This window comes from Antechinus flavipes, chromosome 3 (assembly GCF_016432865.1).
Source record: "Antechinus flavipes isolate AdamAnt ecotype Samford, QLD, Australia chromosome 3, AdamAnt_v2, whole genome shotgun sequence".
In the NCBI taxonomy this organism is placed as follows: domain Eukaryota; kingdom Metazoa; phylum Chordata; class Mammalia; order Dasyuromorphia; family Dasyuridae; genus Antechinus; species Antechinus flavipes.
This window is the reverse complement of record NC_067400.1, coordinates 322597046-322623249: the sequence shown is the minus strand read 5'-3', so window position 1 is coordinate 322623249 and position 26204 is coordinate 322597046. Positions and strand designations below refer to the sequence as shown.

General features: G+C 37.8%; 2 protein-coding genes across 2 annotated transcripts in view; both read left to right on the top strand.

The window, feature by feature from the left end:
• Nucleotides 1-4250: 4250 nt before the first annotated feature.
• Nucleotides 4251-5477, top strand: LOC127557943 (calcineurin B homologous protein 2-like). The gene has a single exon (XM_051991207.1). The coding sequence runs from the start codon at nt 4344-4346 to the stop codon at nt 4932-4934; it is 591 nt and encodes a 196-aa protein (XP_051847167.1). The 5' UTR covers nt 4251-4343; the 3' UTR covers nt 4935-5477.
• A 19289-nt stretch (nt 5478-24766) lies between these two features.
• Nucleotides 24767-26204, top strand: part of MUC4 (mucin 4, cell surface associated) — a 52236-nt gene continuing 50798 nt past the window's right edge. The window contains exon 1 of the mRNA XM_051990616.1: nt 24767-26132. Coding sequence (XP_051846576.1) covers nt 24767-26132 — 1366 coding nt within the window. The remainder of the gene's footprint in view (nt 26133-26204) is intronic.

Genomic DNA, 26204 nt, shown 5'->3' with positions numbered 1-26204 from the left:
GCCTTGAAGAAATAAAGCCTTTGCTAGGTCATATCAGAAGCAACATGGTAAATTAAGGAACAAAACTGGATTTGAAGTCAGAACATCTGAATTTAACTCCTAATTCTCCTACATACTATTTTTTTCAATGGGAGGAAATGAAAGCAAAACAAAATAAATGCTAATTATTGAAAAATAATAAAATTAAATTACAATAAATGAAAAAGTCATTTTACCTTTTTAGAGGAGATAGGGGGAGAAGGCAAGGCTAAGCACTTGGTTCAAGTCAAAACAAAGAGGTGTAGAAATAAAGTTAACATAGAGGTTTGTTGTAGATTAAAAGTAGAATTCCTAGATTGGAGACAGTGATCACCCTCTATTCTGAGTCCTGCACTGGAACCCTCTGAGAACACCCTTTTAGTGGATGGGAAGCCCCTCAAGAGGATACACTGAAAAGATTCTAAACTGGAGGATGTGGCTTCCAAGTGTTAGGGAGAGAAAACAAAGGTCAGTGTATCAGTAGATTGTAGGATGTAGTTGTAGAAATGCCTTGTGGAAGGAGTGAGGCATATTTATTTTGTTTATTTAAACATATTTTTCCTTTCTTCCCACTCCCACTTTTCTTTTGAATGTGCTCAGAATAAAAGTAATACCTAGAAGCTCTCATCTTGGTTTGCCCATCTGCAAATCAGGCTTAAAGAAGTCTTTTAAGAAATAACTCAAGAAATAGAAAAGGTGAATAGGACCCCAGGCCCTGACTTTCCTTTGGCTTCGAGGGATTCCTTACCAGTCCTTCCTGGAGCTGTAGAAGAAAGTTGGAAAGGGAAGGGGGTAGGGAGAAGGAAAGAGACCAGTTTACCCATCCCTTTTGTATTAAAGTTGTTTGGAAAGCTGATTAGGACTTTCAGTCCTAAATTCTGTGGTTTCATTTGATCACCCATGCAGGGTTTGACTCAGCTCAGCACAAAAACTTGTGTAATTTCTGCCATTCCATCCACCCCATTCATGAATGGGGTGGGCTAATTAATTGCATGTCTTTCTGCTAAGTCTGTTCATTTGGTAAGAATGGTAAACCATTAGAGACAGAAATTATTTGATTTCACACTAACTTTCACAATACCTGGTATGTAGTCGGCACTTAATAAACTCTTGTGCCATTGTCACAATAATAGCAATATTGTATAATGACCTTCTATAAATAATTTAGCTATTCTCAGCAATACAATGATCTAAGATGATTCTGAAGGACTTATGACAAAAGTGCTGTCCGCTTCTACAGAAAGAACCAATGGAGTCTAAATGCCAATTAAAGAAACTTTTTCTTTACTTTCTTATTTTTGGGGGAAGGGGATTATCTGTATTTTCTTTTACAAAATAATAAAAAAGATTGTTCCCTCCTTCCCTACAATGAGATAAAGTAATTTACTCAAGGTCACACAAATAGCGTCTAACTAGGGAATAAGAACCAGGTTTCCTGACGTCTGTATCTGAGCTCTTTTCATTATATCAAGCTACCTTCTAGAAAATCATGAAACAGTTTATAACCATCTATACTTTAAAAGGGGGGGTTGTAATTTATTTTTATATCATTTACATCCTTTAAATCATTCTTTTCTGCTTCTAAAGTAGGGAAGGAGAATGTAGAGGAAAAATCCCTTCCTACTGCCTTGTAATACATTCTAGAAATCCAAAGGAGAGAAAATCCACAAAATAAGAAAAAGAAGGAGCTGTTGGACAGCTTATATTTTTATTTTTTTAATAATGATAGCTTTTTATTTTTCAAAATGTATGCAAAGATAGTTTTCAATATTCACCTTTGCAAAATCTTGTGTTCCAAATTTTTCTCCCTTCCTCCTCTCCTCCTCCAGACAGCAAGTAATCCTTAAATTGATCCTTGATAACCTCTGTAACAAATGAGAAAACTGAGGCAGAGCTAACTTTTATAAAATCATAAAGATAGTGAAGTATTCAAACTCAGCTCCTCTAACTACAAATGCAGTTGTCTTGAATATAACCCAAAATTATTTTCTAAAGATGTGAAGCCTCAAAATCATTGGCCTCCAAAGTAGGGAGAGCAGAATCACTTCAGGGTTCAGAAGTGGAATGTAGCCTGATTCAAAAGGATGTGTAATTTATCAATTGGAGAATGGGAATATGAATTGTATCCCAACTTGCCCACAACAGCCAATCATTAGCTTTTTTCCCAACACAACTACACTACCAACTTCACCAATTATGGCTCAAAATTACATCCTCCCTTCCCCATTGTTGGATTCCCAGGTGCCCAGCAATGGCCTCTCAGAATACCCATAACCTAACCAGAAATCTGGAATAGGTACAATTTCCCAAATGCCTCCCAAAGGATCCCAGATCTTCTTGATTCAGTTTGAATGGTCTCAATTCCTGCTGGTGAAGAGGTTAGTGGCAATAAGAGAGTTGTTAAGAATCCCCTTTAAATCGGCCACAGGTTTAGGAGTGAAAGAATTCATTCATTCCCAAATTATTAGTTGCAAAATGAAAAATTACTGTTGGATAGAAACCAGTTTACACGAGACTGACTTGTACAGTGGCAGAGTTCTATTAAGGAAATGGAATTTTGGCACTGAGAATGCTTTCTCAGTGGGCAGAAGGGTCCTGGCAGCTGGGCAAGCTACCTAGGTTCATCTGCAAAGACCTTAGGTGAGGGCAGCTGTTATATTGGGCATCTTGATGGGGGCTGGGACAGTCTAAGCTGATCAGAAGAGGTTGGGGCTTCAGGCGTTCCATTAGAAAAAGAAATAAAATAAGCTATTAATCAATTCCCTAAAAAAATCCCCAGGACCAGATAGATATACATGTGAATTCTACTCTGAAAGGGATCACAGATTAAATGGAAATACAGTTTCTTAAAGGGACCACAATTTATAGTATAGGAAACAGTTCCCTCCTGCTTCATTTTGGTGGCTGCTTTAGGCTCCCCAGCATCTTCTATTACATTATCTTTTCCCTAGTATCAATGGCAACATGATGCTGTGAAAGAGCTCTTTTTCTTTTTTTTTTTTCAGCTATGACAATTGTTAAAATCAGGCATGAAAATAAATTGAATTTAGCCTTTGACTCCCTCTAAGACAAAATGTTAAACCAAGATTTTCGATATAGTCAATTATGCTAATAGTTTTCCTAATATTGAACCAGCCCTGCATTTCTGGTATAAATCTTACTTGGTTATGGTGTACTATCCTGGGGATGATTTTCTGTAATCTTTTTGCTAATATTTTATGTAAGATTTTTGCATCAATATTCATTAGGAAGATTGCTCTATAATTTTCTTTCTCTGTTTTCAATCTATCTGGTTTTAGGTATCAGTACCATGTCTGTGTCATAAAAGGAATTTGGTAGGAGTCCTTCATTCTCTATTTTTTCAAATAATTTCTATAATATTGGAGTTAATTGTTCTTTAAATATTTGGTAGAATTCACATGTAAATCCATCTGGTCCTGGGGATTTTTTCTTAGGGAGTTGATTAATAGCTTGTTTTATTTCTTTTTCTAATAGGACTATTTAAGCAATTTACTTCCTCCTCTGTTAATTTGGGCAAGCTATATTTTTGAAGGTAGTCATCCATTTCATTTAGGTTACCAAATTTATTGGCATAAAGTTGAGCAAAGTAACTCCTAATTATTGCTCTAATTTCCTCTTCATTGGTGGAAAGTTCTCCCTTTTCATTTTTAAGACTAACAAGTTGATTTTTCTCTTTCCTTTTTCTAATCAGATTTACCAAAGGTTTATATATTTTATTGGTTAAACCCAGATAACATTTCCAATCACAGCTTTCTCACTAAAAATATCACTATGAATCATGTTTCAGTGAGAGCAAAAAATATTTAACTATTGTTAACAAAATATTAGTTTAAAAATATAATTTCCTCCTTATCTCCTTTTAAATGTCTATTTTTAGAAAAATTTCTATTTTAAATTTGTTTTATTTACATAAGTATCATTGTAGTTGTGTATGTTTATAATTTACAAGGGAGTAAATCCAAATACTTTATGTATTCTTGAATGAGATATGTTCAAAAAAAATTTTTTTACTGTGATCAAAACACTTTGAGAATACTGTTTTAAAGATTCAGATTTAATTGTAACCTATTTAATATGTATAGGACTGCTTGCCATCTCGGGGAGGGGGTAGAGGGAAGGAGGGGAAAAATCGGAACAGAAGTGAGTGCAAGGGATAATGCTGTAAAAAATTACCTTGCCATGAGTTCTGTCAATAAAAAGTTTTTAAAAAATAATAAAGATGCTGAGCCCATCCCGGCCGGGGCCCCAGGCCTCCGGATCCTGGACTCCTCGGGACCCGCCCTGGATTCGGGAGCGCCGCAGCCATGGGATCTCAGGGCTCTCACCTGGAACGAGAACCCGAATTGAACTTGATCCTAGAGGAGACTGGCTTCTCTCTGGCCAACCTCAATCGCCTCCATCACCGCTTCCGGGACTTGGACAGGAATCATAAGGGTTACCTAAGCCTGATGGATCTACACAACATAAAAGAACTGGAAATGAATCCCTTAGGGGATCGCATCATCAACAGCTTTTTCCCAGATGGGGGTCATTGTGTGAATTTCCGAGGCTTTGTCCGGGTCCTGGCCCACTTTCGACCATTGAAAGAAGAGGATCCCCGTGTTAAGGACCCCCATAAGCCTGAGCCTCTAAACAGCCGGAACAACAAACTGCGTTTTGCTTTTCAGCTCTATGACCTGGACTGTGATGGAAAGATCTCAAAGAAAGAGATGTTACAGGTCTTGAGGTTGATGGTGGGGGTGGAGGTGACGGACGAGCAGCTGGAAGTCATTGCAGACCGCACAGTGCAAGAAGCCGATTTGGACGGGGACGGAGCCGTGTCCTTTGTGGAGTTTGCCAAGTCCTTAGAGAAGATGAACATCGAACACAAAATGAGCATCCGGATCCTGAAGTGACCTCCTCCCCCGAGGCATCTCCCCCGCCCTCGAGGAACCCACTTCTAAGTCCCAGAGACATTCCCTTCCACTCCGGGCATGTATTCCTGGCAGAACTACCTTCTGCTCCTGGAGGGACCTGCCACCAGGCCTGGAAGAATTCATCTCCAGAGAGCCTCTCTCCTTTCAGAAGGACCCTGAAAAACCTTGTGGGGTTCCCCAGTGGAACCTGTTCTGGAGGGATTCGCTCCCCCCGCCCCCGAATTAATTTAGCCCAATCTAGAGAATCTATGCTGCACCATGGGAGGAACATCCTCATTTCTGAAAGGATCCACCTCGAAGGGTCTCCCCACCCCACATTCCAATAGAGTTCTAGGGGTGCTCAGCACCTCACGCAGGGGGGGTCTCCTCCAGAGCCCCGCCCCCATCACATATGCTTACAAGCCCCCCTTCCCTCCTCTCCGCCTCGCCCGCCTGCTAGGTCATGTAATCAGCACGTTTGGAAGAGCCCTGGTCAGTATGTGGACGCAGGCTCAATAAACCCTAAATGTTCAAAAATAATAATAATAAAGATTCAGATTTAGAGAAGTGGCATGGCATAATAGAAAGACCTCTGGAATTGAAATCAGAAGACAAAATTAAGCATTGCTACTTATTACTTACATACTTGGAGCAGGTTTTGAGCCTGAGTTGCTTCTTACACCTTTCTCCCTACCATGTATTCTTGATACAATAACACTGAACCTTTGACTAGCCTCAAATAAGATACACTATCTCTTGGATCAGCCTTTTTCTACTCAACTCTTTCATCAAACTTTCTTGACTTCATTTAAGTTCCAATTAAAATTCCATCTTTTACAGGAAGCCTTTACCAATCCTTCAATTCTTATGTCTTCCTTCTGTTAATTATTTCCTATTTATTCCTAATTATTTCCTCTTCGTATGCTTGCTTTGCATATATACATGCACATATACACATATACACGTATACACACACACACACATACACTTATTTGCATGTTGTCTCCTCCTTTACAATGTAAGCTCCTTGAGGTTAGGGTTTTTTTCCCTTCTTTTTATATTCCCAGTACTTAACACAGTGGCTGGCACATAGTAGGTATTTAATAAATGTTCACTGATATATTATCTGAGTAGATAGTTGTGTCCTTGACAATAAGAAAGTTCAAAAGTGGGGAGAGTTTGGGGGGAAATACAATGAGTTCACTCTTGGTCAAGGTTGAGATGTCTATAGGACATCCAGTTTGAGATATCTAATAGGCAGTTGGAAATATGAGACCAGAGGCCAGGGGAGATGTTTGAGCTGGACAAATAAATCTAAGAGTCATCTACATAGAGAAAAAAAATTAAACCCAGAGGAGTTAATTAATGAGATCAACAAGTGAACTAGTTATAAAAGAAGAAGAGCCTAGGTCCAGGACAGAGCCCTGAGGGACAACCACATTTAATGGGTATAATTTGCATAAAGGAGAAGTCTGATGGGCTGAGGGAGACCCATGATAGAACAATGTCATGGAAACCTTGAGTCTTCCTGACCTCAGACACGGCACCCTGTTCACTGGGTCTCCTTCTCCTTCTCAGGAATGGTAGAGGCATTGTGATACAAAGAATAGACTGAACTGGAGACACAGGGATCCTTTGTCACCTACCATCTCTTCCACTACCTACTTGTCAATGGGGTAAATCACAAGGCCAATTTATCCTTTATTTCCTTAGCTATAAAATGGAAGCAATGAAATAGAAGGTGTCTAAGATCCCTTCCAACTCTAGAACTATTAGACTATTATCAACAACAGGTAAATGTCTCTCAAGGACAATTGCATTTCAATGGGAGATAAAATCTGCTTGATTTAAGTCAAAGAAACAAGGTCCATTTGTGGAATTTCAGGCTTCACTGGATGTAAAACTGGAAGGAACCTGATTTTATTTCCTCATTTTGCAGCTAAACAAACTGAAGTCTGGATAAGTGACTTTCCCAAGATCATGTAGTTTTAGGGCAGAAAGGTATTGGTCCAAAGGGTGGGGAGCTATAGTTTGTTGACTTGGTTTGGTTGGGAGAGTAGGGGATAGAGGCTTTGTGGACCCTTGAAATCACCCTATTTAAGTGGCTGCCATTCCATTTATTTACAAGACAGACCAGGAAATGTCAGTAGCTCATTCAGGTCTGTGTTATATCTGGAGTCAAGATCTCTTGTAATCCTCTTACTCAGAGAATTAAGTCCTTTAGAATCAGAGGTGGGGATTTAGGGAAGTGGGGTTTCCCCCCTTCATATATTTTCATTATCTTCAACGGCATACCTCATCTTTGTTCCTTTCTCAGCTGTTTCTGGGAGTCCCCAGAAATCAGAGTCAAAGTAACATCAGGCCAGAATCTATCAAAGCACCACCCTACTGGAATGGATTGCTGTCTTATCATGGAAAGATACTAAATCCTTCTCACTTCTTAATTTCCTCATGTTAAATGAAGATAACAGTGGCTATAAAACCTACGAGTGTTGTAAAGCTCCAAATGAGATACACCTTGCAAACTTTCAAGCAACACATTAATGTCAGGTATTAAAACATATTTATTATCTTAGGGAGGAGGGAAATGAGGGAGAGAGAGAAAATTTGGAGCTCAATTTTTTTTAAATGAACTTTTAAAATTGTCTTTACATGTAACTGGAAAATATTATTTTTTAAAATTTATATTTATTAGATAAGTAGTGCTATATTAAAGTGTATGATAAGAATAATATAATATTTCAGACTTTAGCTTTGCTGAATCTCAAGTAATATAGTGGAAAGAATTGAACTTAGAATTATAGAACATAAGTTTAAATCCTACCTTTGATTTCTGTGATATTTCCCATCCTGGAATCTTAGTTTCCTCATCTATAAAAGTGAGGGGTTGTACTGGTTGATCTCTAGGGTCCCTTCCAGATCTGAATTCATGATGTTTTGGCCTACTGAGAATGCATTCCTCTCCTAAAGTGCTTGACTTGCTATGTCTACCACTCCATCATCAGCCTAGAACCTCCCTGTCTATTCAATCTTACTGCATCGTTAGCTCCTGGTCTCCTTAGAACCACTCTGGCTGGGCAGTTAAGGATCCCTATTCCTTCTTTTCCCCTCACAAATAGCTTCCCCATCTCACCATTATTTATGGAACTCATAGAATGTCCCTTTCCCTTTTTCTCCTATCTACTTAGCATTTCATAGTCTTGCTCTTTTCCCCCAAAACTAGGGGAAACCTAGATGACCAACTAATTAATCAACAAATATTTATTAAATATTATTTATTAAACATGGCATTGAAGGTATAAATACCAAACAGTTCCTGTTATTAAGGGGAAGTAGAGTACACACACATACAGATCAATAAATCACTTTTTTAAAGTTTATTTATTTTTAATACACATTGTTTTATGAATTGTGTTAGTAGAGAAAAGTTAGAGCAAAAGGGAAAAACCATGGGAAAGACTTAAAAAAAAACAGAAAAAAAGAAGTGAACATAGAATGTGTTGATTTATGTTCTGTCTCCTTAGTTCTTTTTCTGGATACAAATGGCATTTTCTGTCCAGAGTCTATTGGGATTGCTTTGAATCACTGAGCTACTGAGAAGAAACAAGCTTTCATAATTTTAGATCAATAAATCTAATGCAATTGTGAGGCCAGAGAAAATTATAATAATTGCAGAGATGTAGGAATTGGTAAACTGAGCTGAACCTTGAAGGAAGTTAGGGATTCTAAGAAACATTTTTGAAAAGGAAATTTATTCCAGGCATGGAAGACGGAAGATGGTATGTGGAGTGTGGGGGTATAATTGGTAGTCCAATTGGGCTAGAAAGTAGAGTAAGTATAGAGAAATAATATAAACTGCATCTGGAAAGGTAAACTAGAAGCACTTGTAGATCACTTTAAATACCAGGATGACAGATTTGTTTTTTATCTAAGAATCAAAAGGAGCCATTGAGGATTTTTGAGCAGATACGTAACGTAGTTTGATCTGTGCTTTAATAATATTAATTTGACAGTCTTTGGAAGAAGAAATTGGAGAGGGGAGAGACTTGAGACAGGGAGACCAATTAGAAGACAATCATTCTGGAAAAAGTTAATGAGGAACTGAACTAGGATAGTGACCAATCCTAGTAGATAGAAGGGAGGGAAATGAAGGAGAAATAAGGAGATAGAATCAATAAGACTTGGCATCTGATCAAAGATGGTAGTTAAGCAAAAGGAAGAATCAAGGATAAAGTTGCAAGCCTACATGACTGAGAGAATGGTGTTGTCTTCAAAAGACAACACCATTCTCTCAATCATGTAGGTAGAAGGTTTGAGACATAGAAGATTTGAGGGGAAAGATGAATTCCTTTCTGGAAATGTTGAGATGCTAATTGGATAAACAAAAAATATTTTATATGCATTTGGTGAAATGAAATTCAGGAGACAAACTAGGATTGGATATGTAGATTTCATATTTATTTTAAAAGAGATGAAGTTTGAACTTGAGAGCTGATAAGATAACCAAAGAAAAGAATGCATAAAGATAATTGTATAAATATGTATGCCTATTTTATATTTACATATATATTTACAATATTTAACATATATTGGATTACTTGCCATCTAGGGTCGGGGTGGAGGGAAAAGGAGTGGCAATTGGAATACAAGGTTTTGCAAGGGTCAATGATGAAAAATTATCCTTGCATATGTTTTGAAAATAAAAAGCTTCAATTAAAAAAAAAAGAATGCATAAAATAAGGGAAGAGATCCAGAACAAAACCTTAGGAGACATCTATCTCTAATGGATAGATGAAAATTGGTCCAGAAAGGGAAAGTGGAAAAGAGCAATTGAAAATTATCACAGAAGCTAAAGAAGTTAAGTACATTCAAGAAGAAAAAAAAAAAAAAGAGGAATGGATTCAAGGAAGGAGAAAGTATTTAAGGAGTGATAAAGACCAAGGGAAGAGAGAACATCCAGGGGAAGAACAATTCTGCCAACACTTTATAGGATCATACCTATCTAGAACTGGAAGGGACTGTAGGGATCCAATCCCTTCATTTTACTGATGAGGAAACAGAGACCCAAGATTACATTCAAGGCAACATAGGCAGCAAAGATCAGAGGTATAACCTGAATCCCATCTTCTAACTCTAGCATCAATATTTTAGTCACTAACCCATACTCCCTGCCTCATTTCCTCTTCCCTCCCAGTCCTTTTCCAACTCTTCTAGCAACAGGTTCTGCTGCTGCAAACCCCATAGATTTCTGGATCCAACTTTCCAGCATTTGAGCTGGAAAAGTGTGGGGATAGGGAGTTTACAAGGTAGAAACTATCTAAACAGAAATCCTTTGAGGAAGGACCCACACATCTCCAGGGCGTCCTTAGTTTCAAGTCTCAAACATTCTTCACCTGCCCCCACCCTAGCAGGGGCCAGTTTGGCTCAGGTAGCCAGTGATGCAGGGCAGTGGGTGTATCGGCATTTTTTTTTTTCCTGGTATGGGAGGGGGAGGTTGGAGCAAGGGAAGAAAAGAAGGTGCACAGGTGATTGGCAGAGGACCACGCCTTCTTTTGTCCTCTACGCCAGGTACCCTAGGTTTCCACTAAGAAACCAGCTTGTTTCATTCCAGCAGTCACAGGTGAAGGGTTCACCTTATCTCCTCTCACCTCCTCTTTTTTTGTAAAGGGCGAGGGGCCTTCTGCTTAGCAGGAGAGAGGCTTAACGTGAAGGAACCTGAGGGATCCCTGCCCTGAACCATGGGAAGATCCTACCTGAGAAGGATCCACTGGGTCTTTCTCAGCTGCTTCTACTCCTTCCTTCTTTGGCCAGTGGAACTGGGTAAGTGAAAAATCCCGGTGAGTAAAGATTAGCTGGACAAGTAGCAATGTGGTGCCAGAGATTAGGTCAGGAGAACCAAGAATAGAAATGGAAACAGAGAGACAGAGAGAGAGAGAGAGAGAGAGAGAGAGAGAGAGAGAGAGAGAGAGAGAGAGAGAGAGAGAGAGAGAGAGAGAGAGAGAGAGAACTACTGACACACAATGACAAATAAAGAAAAAGATAGCATAAAAGAGACAACGAGAGAACAAAGACTGGATGTCAAAGGAAGAAAAAATAGCAGAGATTTAGTAATAGAAAAAGAAAAGAGTATAAAAGAGAGAAAAACATTAAAGGGGGGGAGAAAGGAGGGAATAGTGATAGAATAGAAAAATCCCTGAGTAAATAAAGAGATTAAATATTAGAAGGGGGAAAAAAAAGACAGTGAGAAAATGCCTGAATAAATAAGAAAGAAATAGGGAAAGAGTGACACAAGTAAGGAAACATAGGTAAGAGGGAGGGAGCAAAAAGAGAAACAAATGCATAGGGAGAGGCAGAGGAAAGAGAAAGATTGTTCTTTGCTGCTGGACCATGTGTGAGAGGTCCTGATGGCAACTGCTGCTTTCTGGACAAAGTTTATGGTTTTCTACGGTGTTGCTGTAAGTACTTTAAACTACAGCACATCCAACCCAGGTATGCCCATTACTCTAAGAAAACGGAACAGGGGGATCTTATAGTGGTATATCTTCTGGACAGAGTCAGGAAGTTGAGGTTCTAATACTCACTCTTCTATTAACTATATGATCTTTTTTATTGTTCAATCATTGCAGTCATGTCCAACTCTTTGTGACTCCATTTGGGGTTTTCTTGTTAAAGATATTGCAGTTATTTGCTATTTCTTTCTCCAGCTCATTTTACAGATGTGAAAACTGAGGCAAATATGAGCTCCTAAAGTCACTTTCCACACAAAAATTGTATTCCTCCCAACTTTACTGACTCCCATTAGATGGCAGCATTACTGTTCTTTCTTTCTCTCTGGAAATGGGGAAAAAAAAAAGACTTGTAGATATTCTTCCCAGCCAAAGAAAAGAAGCTTCTGATATCCAGATGGGTCACTGATGTTACTGGCCAAGGTATAAAGTAGAAGGGATAAAGAAGACAGGGCAGAGACTCTTAGACCCTTTTATGATCATCAGATGTTGCTCTGGAAGGAAAACTACACTGGGAGTCAGAAGACCTAGGTCCCCACTAGAATGCAGCTTAGTTGCTGTTCAGTTGTTTTTCAATCATGTCCAATTTCCATGATTGCATTTAGGATTTTCTTAGTAAAGATACAGAAGTGATTTGCCATTTCCTTATCCAGCTCATTTTACAGATGGGGAAACTGGAGCAGAGTCAAGTGACTTGCCCAGGGTCACAGAGTTAGCAGGTGTCTGAGGCTGGATTTGAACTGAGGAAGATGAATCTTCCTGATTCCAGGATCAGTCCATTGCAGTAGAGATTCGGCAACACATTGAAAGTCTTATATTGGGTGTAGTACATTAAGAAAGTACTTTGGATCGGAAGTCAGAAAAAATGAGTTCAAGTTTTGGTTCTGGTATTTATTATATGAGTGATTCTGGGCAAGTCATATAACCTTTTCCTGCCTCATTTTCCTCAACTATAAAATGGAAGCAATAATAGCACCTCCCTCCCAGGATTCTTATGAGGATTCAGTGAGATAATATTTGTAAAACGTACTTAGTACAGTGCCTGGCACATAGTAGATACTATATAAATGCTTATTCCCTCCCCCTCCCTTTCCTTCCTCCCAGCTATATAAATGCTATTATTTCAGATTCTTCACACAGACTGACAAGGAAACATTTTTCAAATTGCCTAAGTTGATTGAACCTTAAAAGATGGTATGAGACTAGCTTGCGGAAAGTACAAGGGAGGGTATAAGTGAAAGGAAGTAGTTTGCTCTGGCCAGGAATTCCTTCAAGAGTTCTCAGTTTGGGGTGGGTAGCTGGTAAAATGAAGCTCTCAGTCTCCACACCTATCAATGGAGCATTGTGACAACATGACATTTCTCTCCCATTTTCAGAGAAGGAATTGCATAATTATAGATAACAGGGAAGTATAAGTTTTATTCCCCTACAGGTGTAATGCGTCTTTGTTGACTGATTAATGAATGAGGTGGAGTTCTGGAAGGAAATGGATGGGTTGTTGTTGATTCTTCCCTAGGACCTGATCCCCCCTCCTCCCTATTTGGGAGGAAGAGAGGGAGGGAAGGAGGGAGGGAGAAGAAGTATGATGAAAGGCTTGGAAAAGAACGTCATTTCTCTTAGACAGAAAGAGGCTGGGAGTTTTCTGAGACAAAATCCAAATTCTGGATGGTGTCCAGAAGAAGACTACTTTAGATTAGGAAGTATTTCTAAATGTGTAGCAGGGTCAGGAATTAGGATTGTCCATCTGATGCTGCTTTGTATAGTCCGCTAGATTCTGTATCAATCAAACAGCAAACATTTATCAAATGTCCATCATGTGCCAGTTGCACTAAACACAAGAGATATGAAGACAGATAAGAACAAGTCCTTGTTCAGTAGGCACTATTTTGTATCCATTTATAAATTCAAGTTCTACTCCTTGAAAATTAGTATCCATTTCTTAAAATGTGGATGGTCTGGGATTATAGAGGGATGAAAGGGTCTATCAGTCAATCAGACAACAAAAAACAGAGCGAAAAAGAAAGAGAAAAATTGAGAAGGAAAAAAATAGGGAAACTGAGGAATAGAAAGAGAATTCAAGGAAGAAAGAGACAGATAAAAAGAAGGAAGGAAGGAAGGAAGAAGGAAAGAAAAAAGAAGAGTAAAGGAAGGAAAGAAAAAAGGAAGAAAGGAAATAAGAACATATTCTTATGTAATACACTCTAATGCGGAGGCAATACATCAAAAAAGTATGCATATAAGATAGACATATATGTAAATGTGCATATATACATATGCATATATGTGTGTGTGTACCTATATATCTGTTATATATATTGAAAGTGGAAGGGATTCTCAAAAAGAAAGCACTAACACTAAGGCAGGGAATGAGGAAGAAGTATGATTTAAGCTGAGTCTAAAAGCCAAATCTTTTTCCTAAGATGGATAGGGTTCAGCATCTCTTTGACTCCTTTCTCAGAAATAGAAAAAAAAGAAGGAAGCAAGCATTTATGAAGTGCTTATTATGTGCTAGGCACTATGCTAAGGGCTTTACAAATATGATCTGATTTGATCTTTATGACAACCTTGTAAATAGGTGATATTATCCCCATTTTACATTGAAGAAACTGAAGCAAAAATAAGTGACTGGCCCAAGGTTACATAGCTTATAAGTATCTGAGGCAGGATTTGACCTCACTTCTTCCTGATTCCAGGAATGATAAGTACAGCAAGTGAGAAATTGGTGGAAATTTTTTTTAAGAAAACAATAGTAGAATTTATTTGATTTCTGATTCCAGAGCAAAAGGTAGAATCAAGAAAAAAATATTCATGACAGCAAGGTGGAGGCCAGCAATGGCTGAGTGAAGCACAGGTAAATATGGGGCTAGCTAGAGAGTGAATTCTCATCAATTAGGACAACATGATCTTCAAGGTGGGATTCTTCAAAAGCTTGTATTTTCCAGGACCTGATCTTTGGAGACCAAGCAATTTATCTCCATACCTTGAATTTTTTTCTCTCCAATTCAGCCTTCAAAGAGTAATCTCTTTGATTTTTATCAAAAAAATTATCAATTAAAATCTTTTTAATTTTCCAGTGCATTAGTAACATCCTAAGTCATTTCTCCTGCTCAAAAACCTTAACTGGTTCCCCATTTCCTATTGGATAAAATAGAAACTCCCAAGTCAAACATCCTGAGATCATAGGGGAAAAAAAATCTAACTTTTCAGTCTTATTTCATTTTCTTCTCCTTCCTGTGTTGGATATTCTAGCCAAATTAGAGAACTATCTTTTCTCCAATATCATCCTAAATTCTCCTGAATTGATGTAGGACACTTACCATATCTGGAAAAACTCACTCCATATCTCTGTGCATTGAAATTCTTTTCTTCCTTCTAGATCTAGTTCAATTGTCATTTCCTCCATGAAGTTTCCATCTTCAACTCAACAAGAGTGATCTCCATTTTTCTCTCTTAAATGTTTAATTGCATTTTTATAAAGACTTTTCTTTTCCTTTACATTCTTACACCATACTTATTTTGTTGGATGAAAGAACAGGTAAAAAGCTTTAATAGTATGACGTTTACCACATTTGTTTCTTCTAAAAGTTTAAGCGACTTTCATACTTCCTTCTAAAAGCTCTCTTGACTTCAGAAAATATGTGCTTCAAAAGACCACGAAGCTCATGAAGATGTTAGATGATCCCTTTGATTATATTAGTTATCTGATTATGTTAAACCTGTAGTTTTTGAGATGCTAGTTTTTTGAGTCTCATTAATATTCATGAAGCATGTGTTTTATTGTACTGAGTTTTGAATTTATAAACTAGGTATTGATTTTATGTTTTAGTTCAAAGTATATAGGTTTTTTCACCCTTAGTAAAAATGATTCACACAATACAATAAAATTAGAAATAAGAAAAATTCATATATAAAGATAGTCCCTACAAGTATTAGATCTAGATTCAAAGAATTTATGTTCAAATCCTATGGAGGTTGGACCAGATGACCCTAAAGCCCCTTTCACTGACAAATCTATGATCCTAAGTTCCTATGAAGCAAATTGTGCTCCAAATTTTTTGGAACTTGGGATAATTTTTAGGATAATTTTTATTAAGGATATAACCATCATCATTAATAAGCTTGTTTATTTAATCTTTAATGTTCCTGAACCTAAAAAAGTTTGGAGGAAAAAAATCACTAGAATAAGAAAGAGGAAGAAGAGAAGAAGGAGGAAAAGGAAAAGGAGAAACAGGAGGAGAAGCAAGAGGAGAAGAGGAGGAAGAGGAGAAGGACAAGGAGATAAGGATAAAGAGGGAGAAAAGGAGAAAAGAGACAGAAAAGAAGGTCATTAAAGCATTTTTTTTTAATGTACAGAAGAGAACAGAAAGAAATCCAGAAGGAAATACTAACTAGCTATGTTACTTTGAGTTACTTATTCTTTAATTATCTTTAAAATGAATCACAGAAGTGGATGGCAAACCATTTTAGCATCTTTGCTAAGACAACCTCAAATAGAGTCATAAAGAGTCATACTGGACTAAGCAATAACAACACAGTAGCCCTTGTGAGAGGTGATAAAGGTGAAAGAGGGAATGTATTCAAGAAATGTTGTGAAAATAGAAATGAAAATGTGCCAATTGCTTGGTTATGTGTGGTGAGTGAGAGTAAGGCGTTAAGAAGGAAAATGTGGATACCTAGAATAATTATAGTGCCATTTACAGTAAAAAAGAAGTTTGGAAGAGGGATAGGTTTGGGGGGAGAAGAGTGAAAATAATGAGCTCTGTTTTGCATTTGTTGAGTTTGAGATGCCTTCAGGATATCCTGTTTTAAATGTCCAAAAGGCAAGTAGTGATCAGGGACTGGTGCTAAGGAGAGGTACCAAACTCATTATGTGAGTCATCTGAAAAGATAAAGTTAATTGAACCTATGAGAATTGAGGAGGTCCCCAAGTGAGATCATAAAAAGAGAGAAAGCAAGAGGCACAGGCCAATATTTTGGAGTATACCCATACTTAATGGATGTGATATGAATGATGAATCCTCAAAGATTGGGGAAGAGCAGTTAGAGAAGCAAAAGACAAAATAAAACAAAAAATCCCTGGAGAAGGAGGAGGTAGTTTCCTTGTCCCTAAAACAAGGAGTTTTTGTAGAGAATATTCAGGAAAAATATCAAATGTTAAATATAGCAGAGAAATAAGAGAAAATAAGACTGAAAAGGGGGCATTAGTTCTGGTAATTTGATTAGCAGTTTCAAATGAATGATTAGTTTGAGAGCCAGAGTACAGGGGATTGGGAGGAGAGTGAAAATAGAAGTGGAGGCATTGAATATATATGACCTATTCAAAGAGTTTAATTCAAAAAGGACAAATATAAATAGATAGTTAATAGGAGGGGCAACTAGGTGGTGCAGTGGATTAAGCACCAGCCCTGAAGTCAGGAGGACCTGAGTTCAAATCTAACCTCAGACACTTAACACATCCTAGCTGTGTGATCCTGGGCAAGTCACTTAAACCCAATTGCTTCAGGGGGAAAAAAGATAGTTAATAGCGACAGAGGGTCTTGGTGGGGGAAGATTGAGGATGGAGAAGAATTTGATTTGTTTTGAAGGCCGCAGAGAAGGAATCATTAAAAAGAAGAATATTGAAGATGAAGAATGTTGTAGGTCAGGGCTGACTAATCCTGTGGTTCAATTCAACTGATATTCACCAATAACTCTGCTGGAGTCAATATAAGAATAAATGTGAAACACCTGAAGGAGATCTAACAGTTAACAAACTTTTGAATTGACCAGAGCTAGGGAAGGATATTCAATAGATGAAATCAGCTTCCCTGACTCTGATTTTCTCAAAGTGATCGAACAATCAAGATCAGATTGGTAAAGGGACCTTATAATGTGACCAATGAAGTCCCATCAATAGCCCAAGTCCATGAACCCATTTGAATCTTTTTTAAAATTTTAAATTAGAACTCTTTTTATTTTTTTCTAGATATAATTTTCTTTTTAGGTAATATAATTATATTTATTTTTTCACTTAATAGTCCTTTTTTCCAATTACATGTGAAGGTATAGTTTTTAACATTTACCTCCTTAAAGGAAAACATGTTAAGACCTCAGAATATTGCTCTTAAGACAGAAAATGCAGATTGATGAGTAAAAAACATTGATTTCTGGTAAAAAAAAAAATGTGTGTGTGTGTGTGTGTGTGTGTGTGTGTGTGTGTGTGTGTGTGTGTGTATCTTAAAGGCATCTAGTCCAATTCTTTATTATACCAATGAGGAACAGAGGGATTCAATGATTTGGTCAAGGTTGCATAGGTACTAATGAGCAGGGACAGGATTCAAATACAGTAACTTTGGGAAGTACCATGAGACCTCTCCAGGTCACTAAAGAAATAGAGTTAGGGGAGGGGGGAGTTGGTTATATTTTCTCTTTCCTTAATTTAGTCATTTTGTGGAAGGAAGAAGAGGAAAAAAGGAGAGAAAGCAAAAAAGGAAGGAAAGAAAGAAATATTTATGAAAGAAGGAAAGAAGGATAGATGGAAGGAAGTATTCTTTGGTCTGCATTTAGATGCCATCAGTTCTTTCTAGGAAGGTTAGCATTTTTTCATTAAGGGAAGGAATAGTTTTTAAAAACTTTTTTAAAATTTTGATTCATATCTACAATTGGTATAAAAAAACTCTTTATGAGGACATTTCCTTCACCAATTCAGATCATCAACTATTCTGCTATTTCAATAAATAGGTGGTACAATGCATAGAACATGGGGCCTGGAGTTAGGAATATCTGAATTCAAATCTGACCTCAGGCACTTAACCAGCTGTGTGACCCTGTGTGACCCTGGATAAGTCATTTAATCTCTATTTGCTGCATTTTCCTCAACCATAAATTGGAAATGATAGCAAGCCCTATTTTCCATGATTGATTTGAGAATCAAATGAAATAATATTTGTAAAATGCTTAGCAATAGTGACTTGCATATAGTAGGTGCTTAATAAATGCTTGTTCCCTTCTCCTTATACTAGGCCCTTGAAAGTCACTTGGAGGCACTGAGAGGTTAAGTACCTTCACATCAAACCACCAGTTTATGTCAAGGGTAGGACCTAGATCCAAATCTTTCTAACCCTGAAGCCAACTGTGACTTATTAGCACTTTAAAAAATAAAGGTTGATCGCTAGAATTCAGCATGCTTTCATTAAAGATAATTTAATTCCAACAAATTTGGTTTCCATTATTATAATGGCATCATTCTATAAGAAGATCAAGGGAATGCCATGGATGTGGTATATCTGACTTCAATAAAGAATTTGATAACATTGCTTATAAGCTTCTGATGTACCAGTTGGAGAGACTTGTTTGGTTGTTTGGACTAAGGGAACAGAAGAAAGCTAATATTGCCTTGGAATCAACCTAGAAAAGTGTCATTTATAACTTTCAGTTTTCTGACTTTTAGTGACCCCAGATAGGATTTTTTTGGCAGAGACAATAGAATGGTTCGCTTTTTCCTTTTCTAACTCATTTTACAACTAAGGGAAACTGAGGCAGACAGGGTTGAGTGACTTACACAGTCTCACAGTTACTAGGTGTCTGAGCTCTGATTTGTAGGAGGAGTGTGATCCACATGTCATTAAAATAGTGTGCCATAGATTTGACCTTGACTTTTATTCTGTTCAATGTTTTATCCGTGGCTTAAAGAAAGGAAAAATATTTGTTGCTAAACAGCAAATTTGCCAATGACACAAAACTCAAAGAGAATAACTAGAAGATGGGACAGCTAGATGGCCCAGTGGATAGAACATAGCCCTGGAGTTAGGAGAACCTGAGTTCAATGCAGCCTTAGATACTACTTACTGTGTGACTCTGAGCAAGTCACTTACCTCTAATTATCTCACCAAAAAGAGAGAGACAGAAACAGAGGGAGAGAGACAGAGAGAGACAGAGATGGGGAGAATAACTAGCACAATGGATTACAGAATATGATCCAAAAAGATGTTAATAAGCTGGAATGATGGGAATAAAGTCAAGAAAATTATATTTAATAGCAATAATGTAAAGCAATAATCTAAAAGTCCAGGGCAGCATGGTGGTACAGTGGATGGAGAATACTTAATCTAGAGTCAGGGAGATCTAAATTCAAATTCATCTTCAGATACTTCCTAGGTGTGTGACCCTGGATAAGTCATTTTAATCCTATTTGCCTCAGTTTCCCTGTATATCATATGAGCTGGAAAAGCACACAAACCACTCCAGTATCTTTGTCAAGCAAACCCCAAATGAGATTATAAAGAGTTGAACATGACTGAAAAATTCAACAATATGAAAAACAAAAGTGTAAAATCCTAGGATTAGCTAGGGGGCAGCTAGATAATCTAGTAGATAGAGCACTGACCCTAGAGTCAGGAGGATTGAGTTCAAAAGTATGTTATGCCACAGTCTCCTTGAATTACTCTACCTCAGTTTCCCTGCATTAGTTTCCCTAAATTATAATATCTCAATTTCCCTGAGTTAGCACGCAAACCTCCCCCCCTTTTCTGTTCTGATGGTGTGGGCTGTCAGCAACACCATTCTGTCATTCCTAGGATGCTCAATCCTTGAAACAGAAGCTCAGAGTCAGAAGTGAATGAAGAAATAATCTAGTGTCTAATCCATCACTGGGGATCTAGGCGGAATAATGTTGGAAGTCAAGAAGATCTAAATTCAAATCCTACCTTAGATATTTAACAGCTGTGTTGTTCTGGACAGGTCATTTAGCCAGCCCCTTTAATATGTTTTCTGATCTGCATTAATAATCTATTATGACATAATTAATAAAAACAACATCTTACAGAGTAATGAGGATCAAATGAAATAGAATGTGTCAAGCACTTTGCAAACCTTAAAGTGCTGTACAAATAATAACTGTTATTAACAGGAATCTTTTTTTTGCTGAGGCATTTGGAGTTAAGTGACTTGCCCAGGATCACACAGCTAGGAAATGTTAAATGGCTGAAATCAAATTTGAACTCAGGTCCTCCTGACTTCAGGCTGATGCTCTATCCACTGTGCCACCTGGCTGCCTCTATCTGGCATCTACTTGATGACTTTTAGTGACAGTCAACAATGCACCACCCCCTGAGGCAGCCTACTCTAAGTAATAGGAAGTTTTTTTAATATCAAAGCAAAATCTGTCTCTGTAATTCTCATCCATTGCTCCTAGTCTATGATATCTTTGGTCCTCTTCAAATAACAATTACAGGGTGGATAATTACAATTTTACCAGCTAGGGTCAAGCAGAATATGAGTAATCTTTTTTCTATATGGTAGTCCTTCAACTACATAAAGTCATTTTATCACACCCCGCTACTGTCTTCTTTTCTCTAAGTGAAATGTTTTCAGTTCCTTTACTCAATCTTTATATAACATACTTCCTCCTGTGGATATGATCCAGATAATTAATATTCTTTCTAAAAGGGGAGAGTGAAACTATGACTCCCTTTTTTCTGGATTTTATATCTCTCTTAATGTGCACATTAATTCTTTAGAAAGTCTTATCACACTGCTGAATCCTATTAAAAGTCACACTCCACATCTCTTGAAAACCACACCTCTAATAATAACAGTTATTAAATATAGAACAGGAGAAAACAAGGTGACAACTGTTATCTCTTCCATTTCTAGCATCTCCTTAGCAGGAAGAACAACTGGCCAAGTTGACAAATTTCTCTTAGAGGCTTAATCATTCTTTTATTTAGAACTGACTTGTATTTTTATCTATATAGGAAACTCTTGGTTAAAAAAAATTTTTTTTCTACCAATGCAAATAAATTAAATGCATTAAAATGCATTAAAAAGGCATTTAAAAATTTAGCAGTAATTTATTAGTCAACTTACAACACTGAAGTAAGAAACAGCAGTATATTTTGTTAAACAGTTAGAAAAATTTACAGTATTTCTTTTACTTTTTACAATTTAAAAAATTTGAACTTGACAAATGTGAACATTTCATTAATAATCTGTTCTTTCTATTTTGGGGGAAATTATTAATATCACCTCATAATTTCCCCTCACAATTATTCTCTATTAAAAAACCCACAAGTCCTCCCTTTTAACAATAAATATAGTGAAGTAAAATAATTCACATATTACCAATGTTTAAAAATGTTAAATAAGTCTCAGCCTGCACTCCAGTATATTCCCTCTTTGCCAAGAGCTGGGAAACAGGTTTTTTTATACATGTTTCTGGAGTCCTGGTTAAATTTGTCACAACTCTAAAGCTTTTCCAAGTTTTTATGATATTGTGATCATCATATAAAGCATTATCCTAGGTCTTCTTACTTCATTCTGCATCAATTCATACAAATCTTCTCAGACTTCTCTGAATTCATACCCTCTATTTTTTTAAATTGTGAAACTTGGGACTCAACTATTTGCAAAATATTTTTTTCTTGGTGTAGAATGATTACTCAATATTTGATAATTCTGGTAAGGATAGGGTTGGCAAGAACTTGGGCAAGAAGAGACCCTACTTTTTCTGGCTTCCAGCTTTGAGAGAAGACATACGCAGTTTCAGGCTTTCTTCAGGGACACAGCTTTAGAAAGAGAAAGACTATAAGAAGAAGCAAAAGAACAAGAATTTCTCCCCTCCCAAGCTCTTGCCAATTTTGTCTCTCTCATCACAGGTGGGCATCTAGTCATCATTCTGTACCATTGAGGAGTTTTATATTAATGAACTTGAGTACCAGTATAAATGAACTTACAAATGCAAGGATAATATATTAAAACGAATAGAATTTCAAAGCTCAAAAGAGACTTAGAGATAAAAGGACTTAGATTTGAAGCCAATCCTGTCTTAGAGTTGCCTAAAACTCTAACTAGTTAAATGACTTGCCTAGGGTCATTCAACCAATATGCATCAGAATCAAGTGAACCCAGATTTTTCCAACACAGAAATCTACTATATCTACTCAAGCTACTATACTACAGTGCTTCTCTTTAGGAAATGGTAAATCAAAACTATAACCCCAAACCAAGGATTTATGTGACCAATTACAGGAACTGGATAGCAGTAGCACTTAGCAACAATGTTTGGCACATAGTGGGTGATTAATAAATGCTTTTACTTTGCTAACTAGTACTAAAGAAAAAAAAGACCTGAGCCATAAAAAGCCATAATCTCCCCAAAACCAAGTAAAGTCAGGAAGGCTCTCTACCTTGATATCCTCTTGGACACAATTTTATTTGCATAAAAATAGGGGTACATTTGGGGAAGCAATCCCAACTGAAATCTATATACTTCCCTCAGGGTAACCTCCCTGCTTTGCCACCACAGATAAGGAAATAATAATAAGAAAAATCAGGAATTACCAAGAACATACTGGGTGAGGTTGCCAATGGTTCAACACCTCTGGTTCCAGGAACAACTTAAGAAAAATAAATTAAGAACAAAAGCTCAACTACCATTTTCACTATTATCTACAACTCTTGTTTCCTCTATGAAAAGAATCAGCAAGTAAATGACAAGAATATATTAAGTGAATTAACCTGGTACATTGGAAAAAGCTAGTTTTGGAGTTGGAGGAACCAAGTTTGAAGCCTAAACTCTGCCCCCCTTCAGGATTTTCCTGCCATATAGTAGGCATTTAATAAACATTTATTGATTGATTGAAGATGAGGGAAGCAATACATTCTGTGTATGCAGGATTCTAGAGTACAGAGGATCAGATCAGGATCTCTGGAACCAACACATCTGACCTCTTAGCTCTGTGACCTTTGGCCAATCAATTTACTTCTCATTTTCTTCATTTGTAAAAGAATAACAATAATAGTTGATATCTACCCTAATGCTTTATGATTTGCAAAGGTAATCTCATTTGGACCAGTGAGATAGGTTCCATTATTTAGTCTCAGTTTTTAGAAATGAGTAAACTGAGACTAAGACAAGTTAATTGATTTGCCTGGGATCACATAACTAAGGGTCTGAGAGTTTGAAATCGTTGCTCCTGACCCAAAGTTTAACTCACCTAGGTAGCCAAAAATGAGGACTTTGGACTATATCCCAGTTTCTTAAACTTAAATGTTTCTTTAAATGGACTGTGATCCCTTATGGAGACTTGGAACTGAATGTAGAGGTTGTGAAATTGTGATTTATTATCAATAAATGTTTGATTTGTATGCCTAATTTATATACTCATATATCAGGGTCATGTAAAAATTTATTGGACAGAAAGTAGTAGTGAATGAAAAATGTTTAAGAAATCCTGGACATGATCTCTAAGGACTCATTCTACCTCCCATGAAGCAATGAGTGACTTCTCTACTTTGAGCTAATGTCAAAAATAGAGTTTGTAAATACCCTGCCCACCCCACCCCACTGACTACATACGCCTTTAGGATAGCTCCACACCAAAATCAACAATGGACTAGTCAATACAAAGAAAACAGTAACAATTATGTAGAATATTACTGCTTTTCAAACAACTTCATAGTAACCTCTCCTTATTTCTCATTGCAACACACTACATAGATAGGGGAAAGGAAAAAGGGAACAAGCATTTGAGAACTTACCATGAACTAGGCAGGGTGCTAAGTGCTTTAAAAATATCTCATTGAGGTACTAGTGAGATAGGATTAGTCCAAGTTTATAAATGAGGAAGCTAAGGTAAATTACCAGTTCAAAGATTGTCAATGGCAGAACTGGAGAGAAACTGAATCCCAAGTTTTCTGACTCCAGTCCAGTTCTCTTTTTTACTTCTAGTCATGTCTGTTAACACCCACTGCAGCCCAACAAACACCTATCAAGAAGGAAGAATAACAAAGGTAGCATTCTTAAAGATTTCTTAAACTTAGATAACAATGAAAGGAAAAAATGTTGTAGCAATTGATGGCTTACAAAGCACCTTCCTTGCATCAACACAACAAAGGGGATAGGATACATATTATCACATCCATCTTATAAAAACACAATATACAGATTAAGGTGATTTTTCTAAAGTGAACATCTAAATTTGTCACTTCTCCAAAGCCAAAACTCCAGTGCTTCTTATTACTTCTAGACTCAAATGAAATTCATCAGTTTATATTTGCTACTCTTCAAAATCTTAGACTTTTTCAACCAGATTTCTTATAGAGTATTCCCTTCTATATAATCTATATAATATTGGTCTTCTTGCTGTACCTCACATTATGATTCTCCAATTGCCTTCTGGTTCATTGCCTTTATAGGGACGATTTCCAGTGCCTGTATTTTTTAACTTGTAAAATCCAGATAAAGTGATACTTTCTGTGGTGTATGCAAGGAAATCCACAAATTGCCCAAAATATCAGCTATTAATTTCCTCCATACTTAGTAGACACTACTTTAACATCACAAATATGCTCATTACTACAGGGGGAACTGCTGAAGGGACATCTACTTCAGGAGAATCATCTACTTCTACCGAACTTCACACCACTCATGGATCTACAACACAAATTCCTACAAGAGTAACAGAGAAAATAACGTCTGTACCATCCATTATTCAAGAAAGCAGAACATCCCAGACCACTACAACTCAGGGGACAACCCCAACACCAGCAGCTTCTTCTCATGGCTCCACCACTGTGACAACAGTTAAATCTACCACCACTAGTCAACAGCCTGAAAGTTCCCAGACCACTACAACTCAGGGGACAACCCCAACACCAACAGCTTCCACTCAGGGCACTTCTACTCTGAAAACAGCTGAATCCACAACCACTGGTCAAGAGCCTGGAAGTTCCCAGACCACTAAAACTCAGGGGACAACCCCAACCCCAACAGGCTCTGCTCAGGGCACTTCCACTCTGACAACAGCTGAATCCACAAACACTGGTCAACAGCCTGGAAGTTCCCAGACCACTACAACTCAGGGGACAACCCCAACACCAACAGCTTCCACTCAGGGCACTTCTACTCTGAAAACAGCTGAATCCACAACCACTGGTCAAGAGCCTGGAAGTTCCCAGACCACTACAACTCAGGGGACAACCCCAACACCAACAGCTTCCACTCAGGGCACTTCTACTCTGAAAACAGCTGAATCCACAACCACTGGTCAACAGCCTGGAAGTTCCCAGACCACTACAACTCAGGGGACAACACCAACACCAACAGCTTCCACTCAGGGCACTTCTACTCTGAAAACAGCTGAATCCACAACCACTGGTCAACAGCCTGGAAGTTCCCAGACCACTAAAACTCAGGGGACAACACCAACACCAACAGCTTCCACTCAGGGCACTTCTACTCTGAAAACAGCTGAATCCACAACCACTGGTCAAGAGCCTGGAAGTTCCCAGACCACTAAAACTCAGGGGACAACACCAACACCAACAGCTTCCACTCAGGGCACTTCTACTCTGAAAACAGCTGAATCCACAACCACTGGTCAAGAGCCTGGAAGTTCCCAGACCACTACAACTCAGGGGACAACCCCAACACCAACAGCTTCCACTCAGGGCACTTCTACTCTGAAAACAGCTGAATCCACAACCACTAGTCAACAGCCTGGAAGTTCCCAGACCACTAAAACTCAGGGGACAACACCAACACCAACAGCTTCCACTCAGGGCACTTCTACTCTGAAAACAGCTGAATCCACAACCACTGGTCAACAGCCTGGAAGTTCCCAGACCACTACAACTCAGGGGACAACACCAACACCAACAGCTTCCACTCAGGGCACTTCTACTCTGAAAACAGCTGAATCCACAACCACTGGTCAGAGCCTGGAAGTTCCCAGACCACTACAACTCAGGGGACAACCCCAACACCAACAGCTTCCACTCAGGG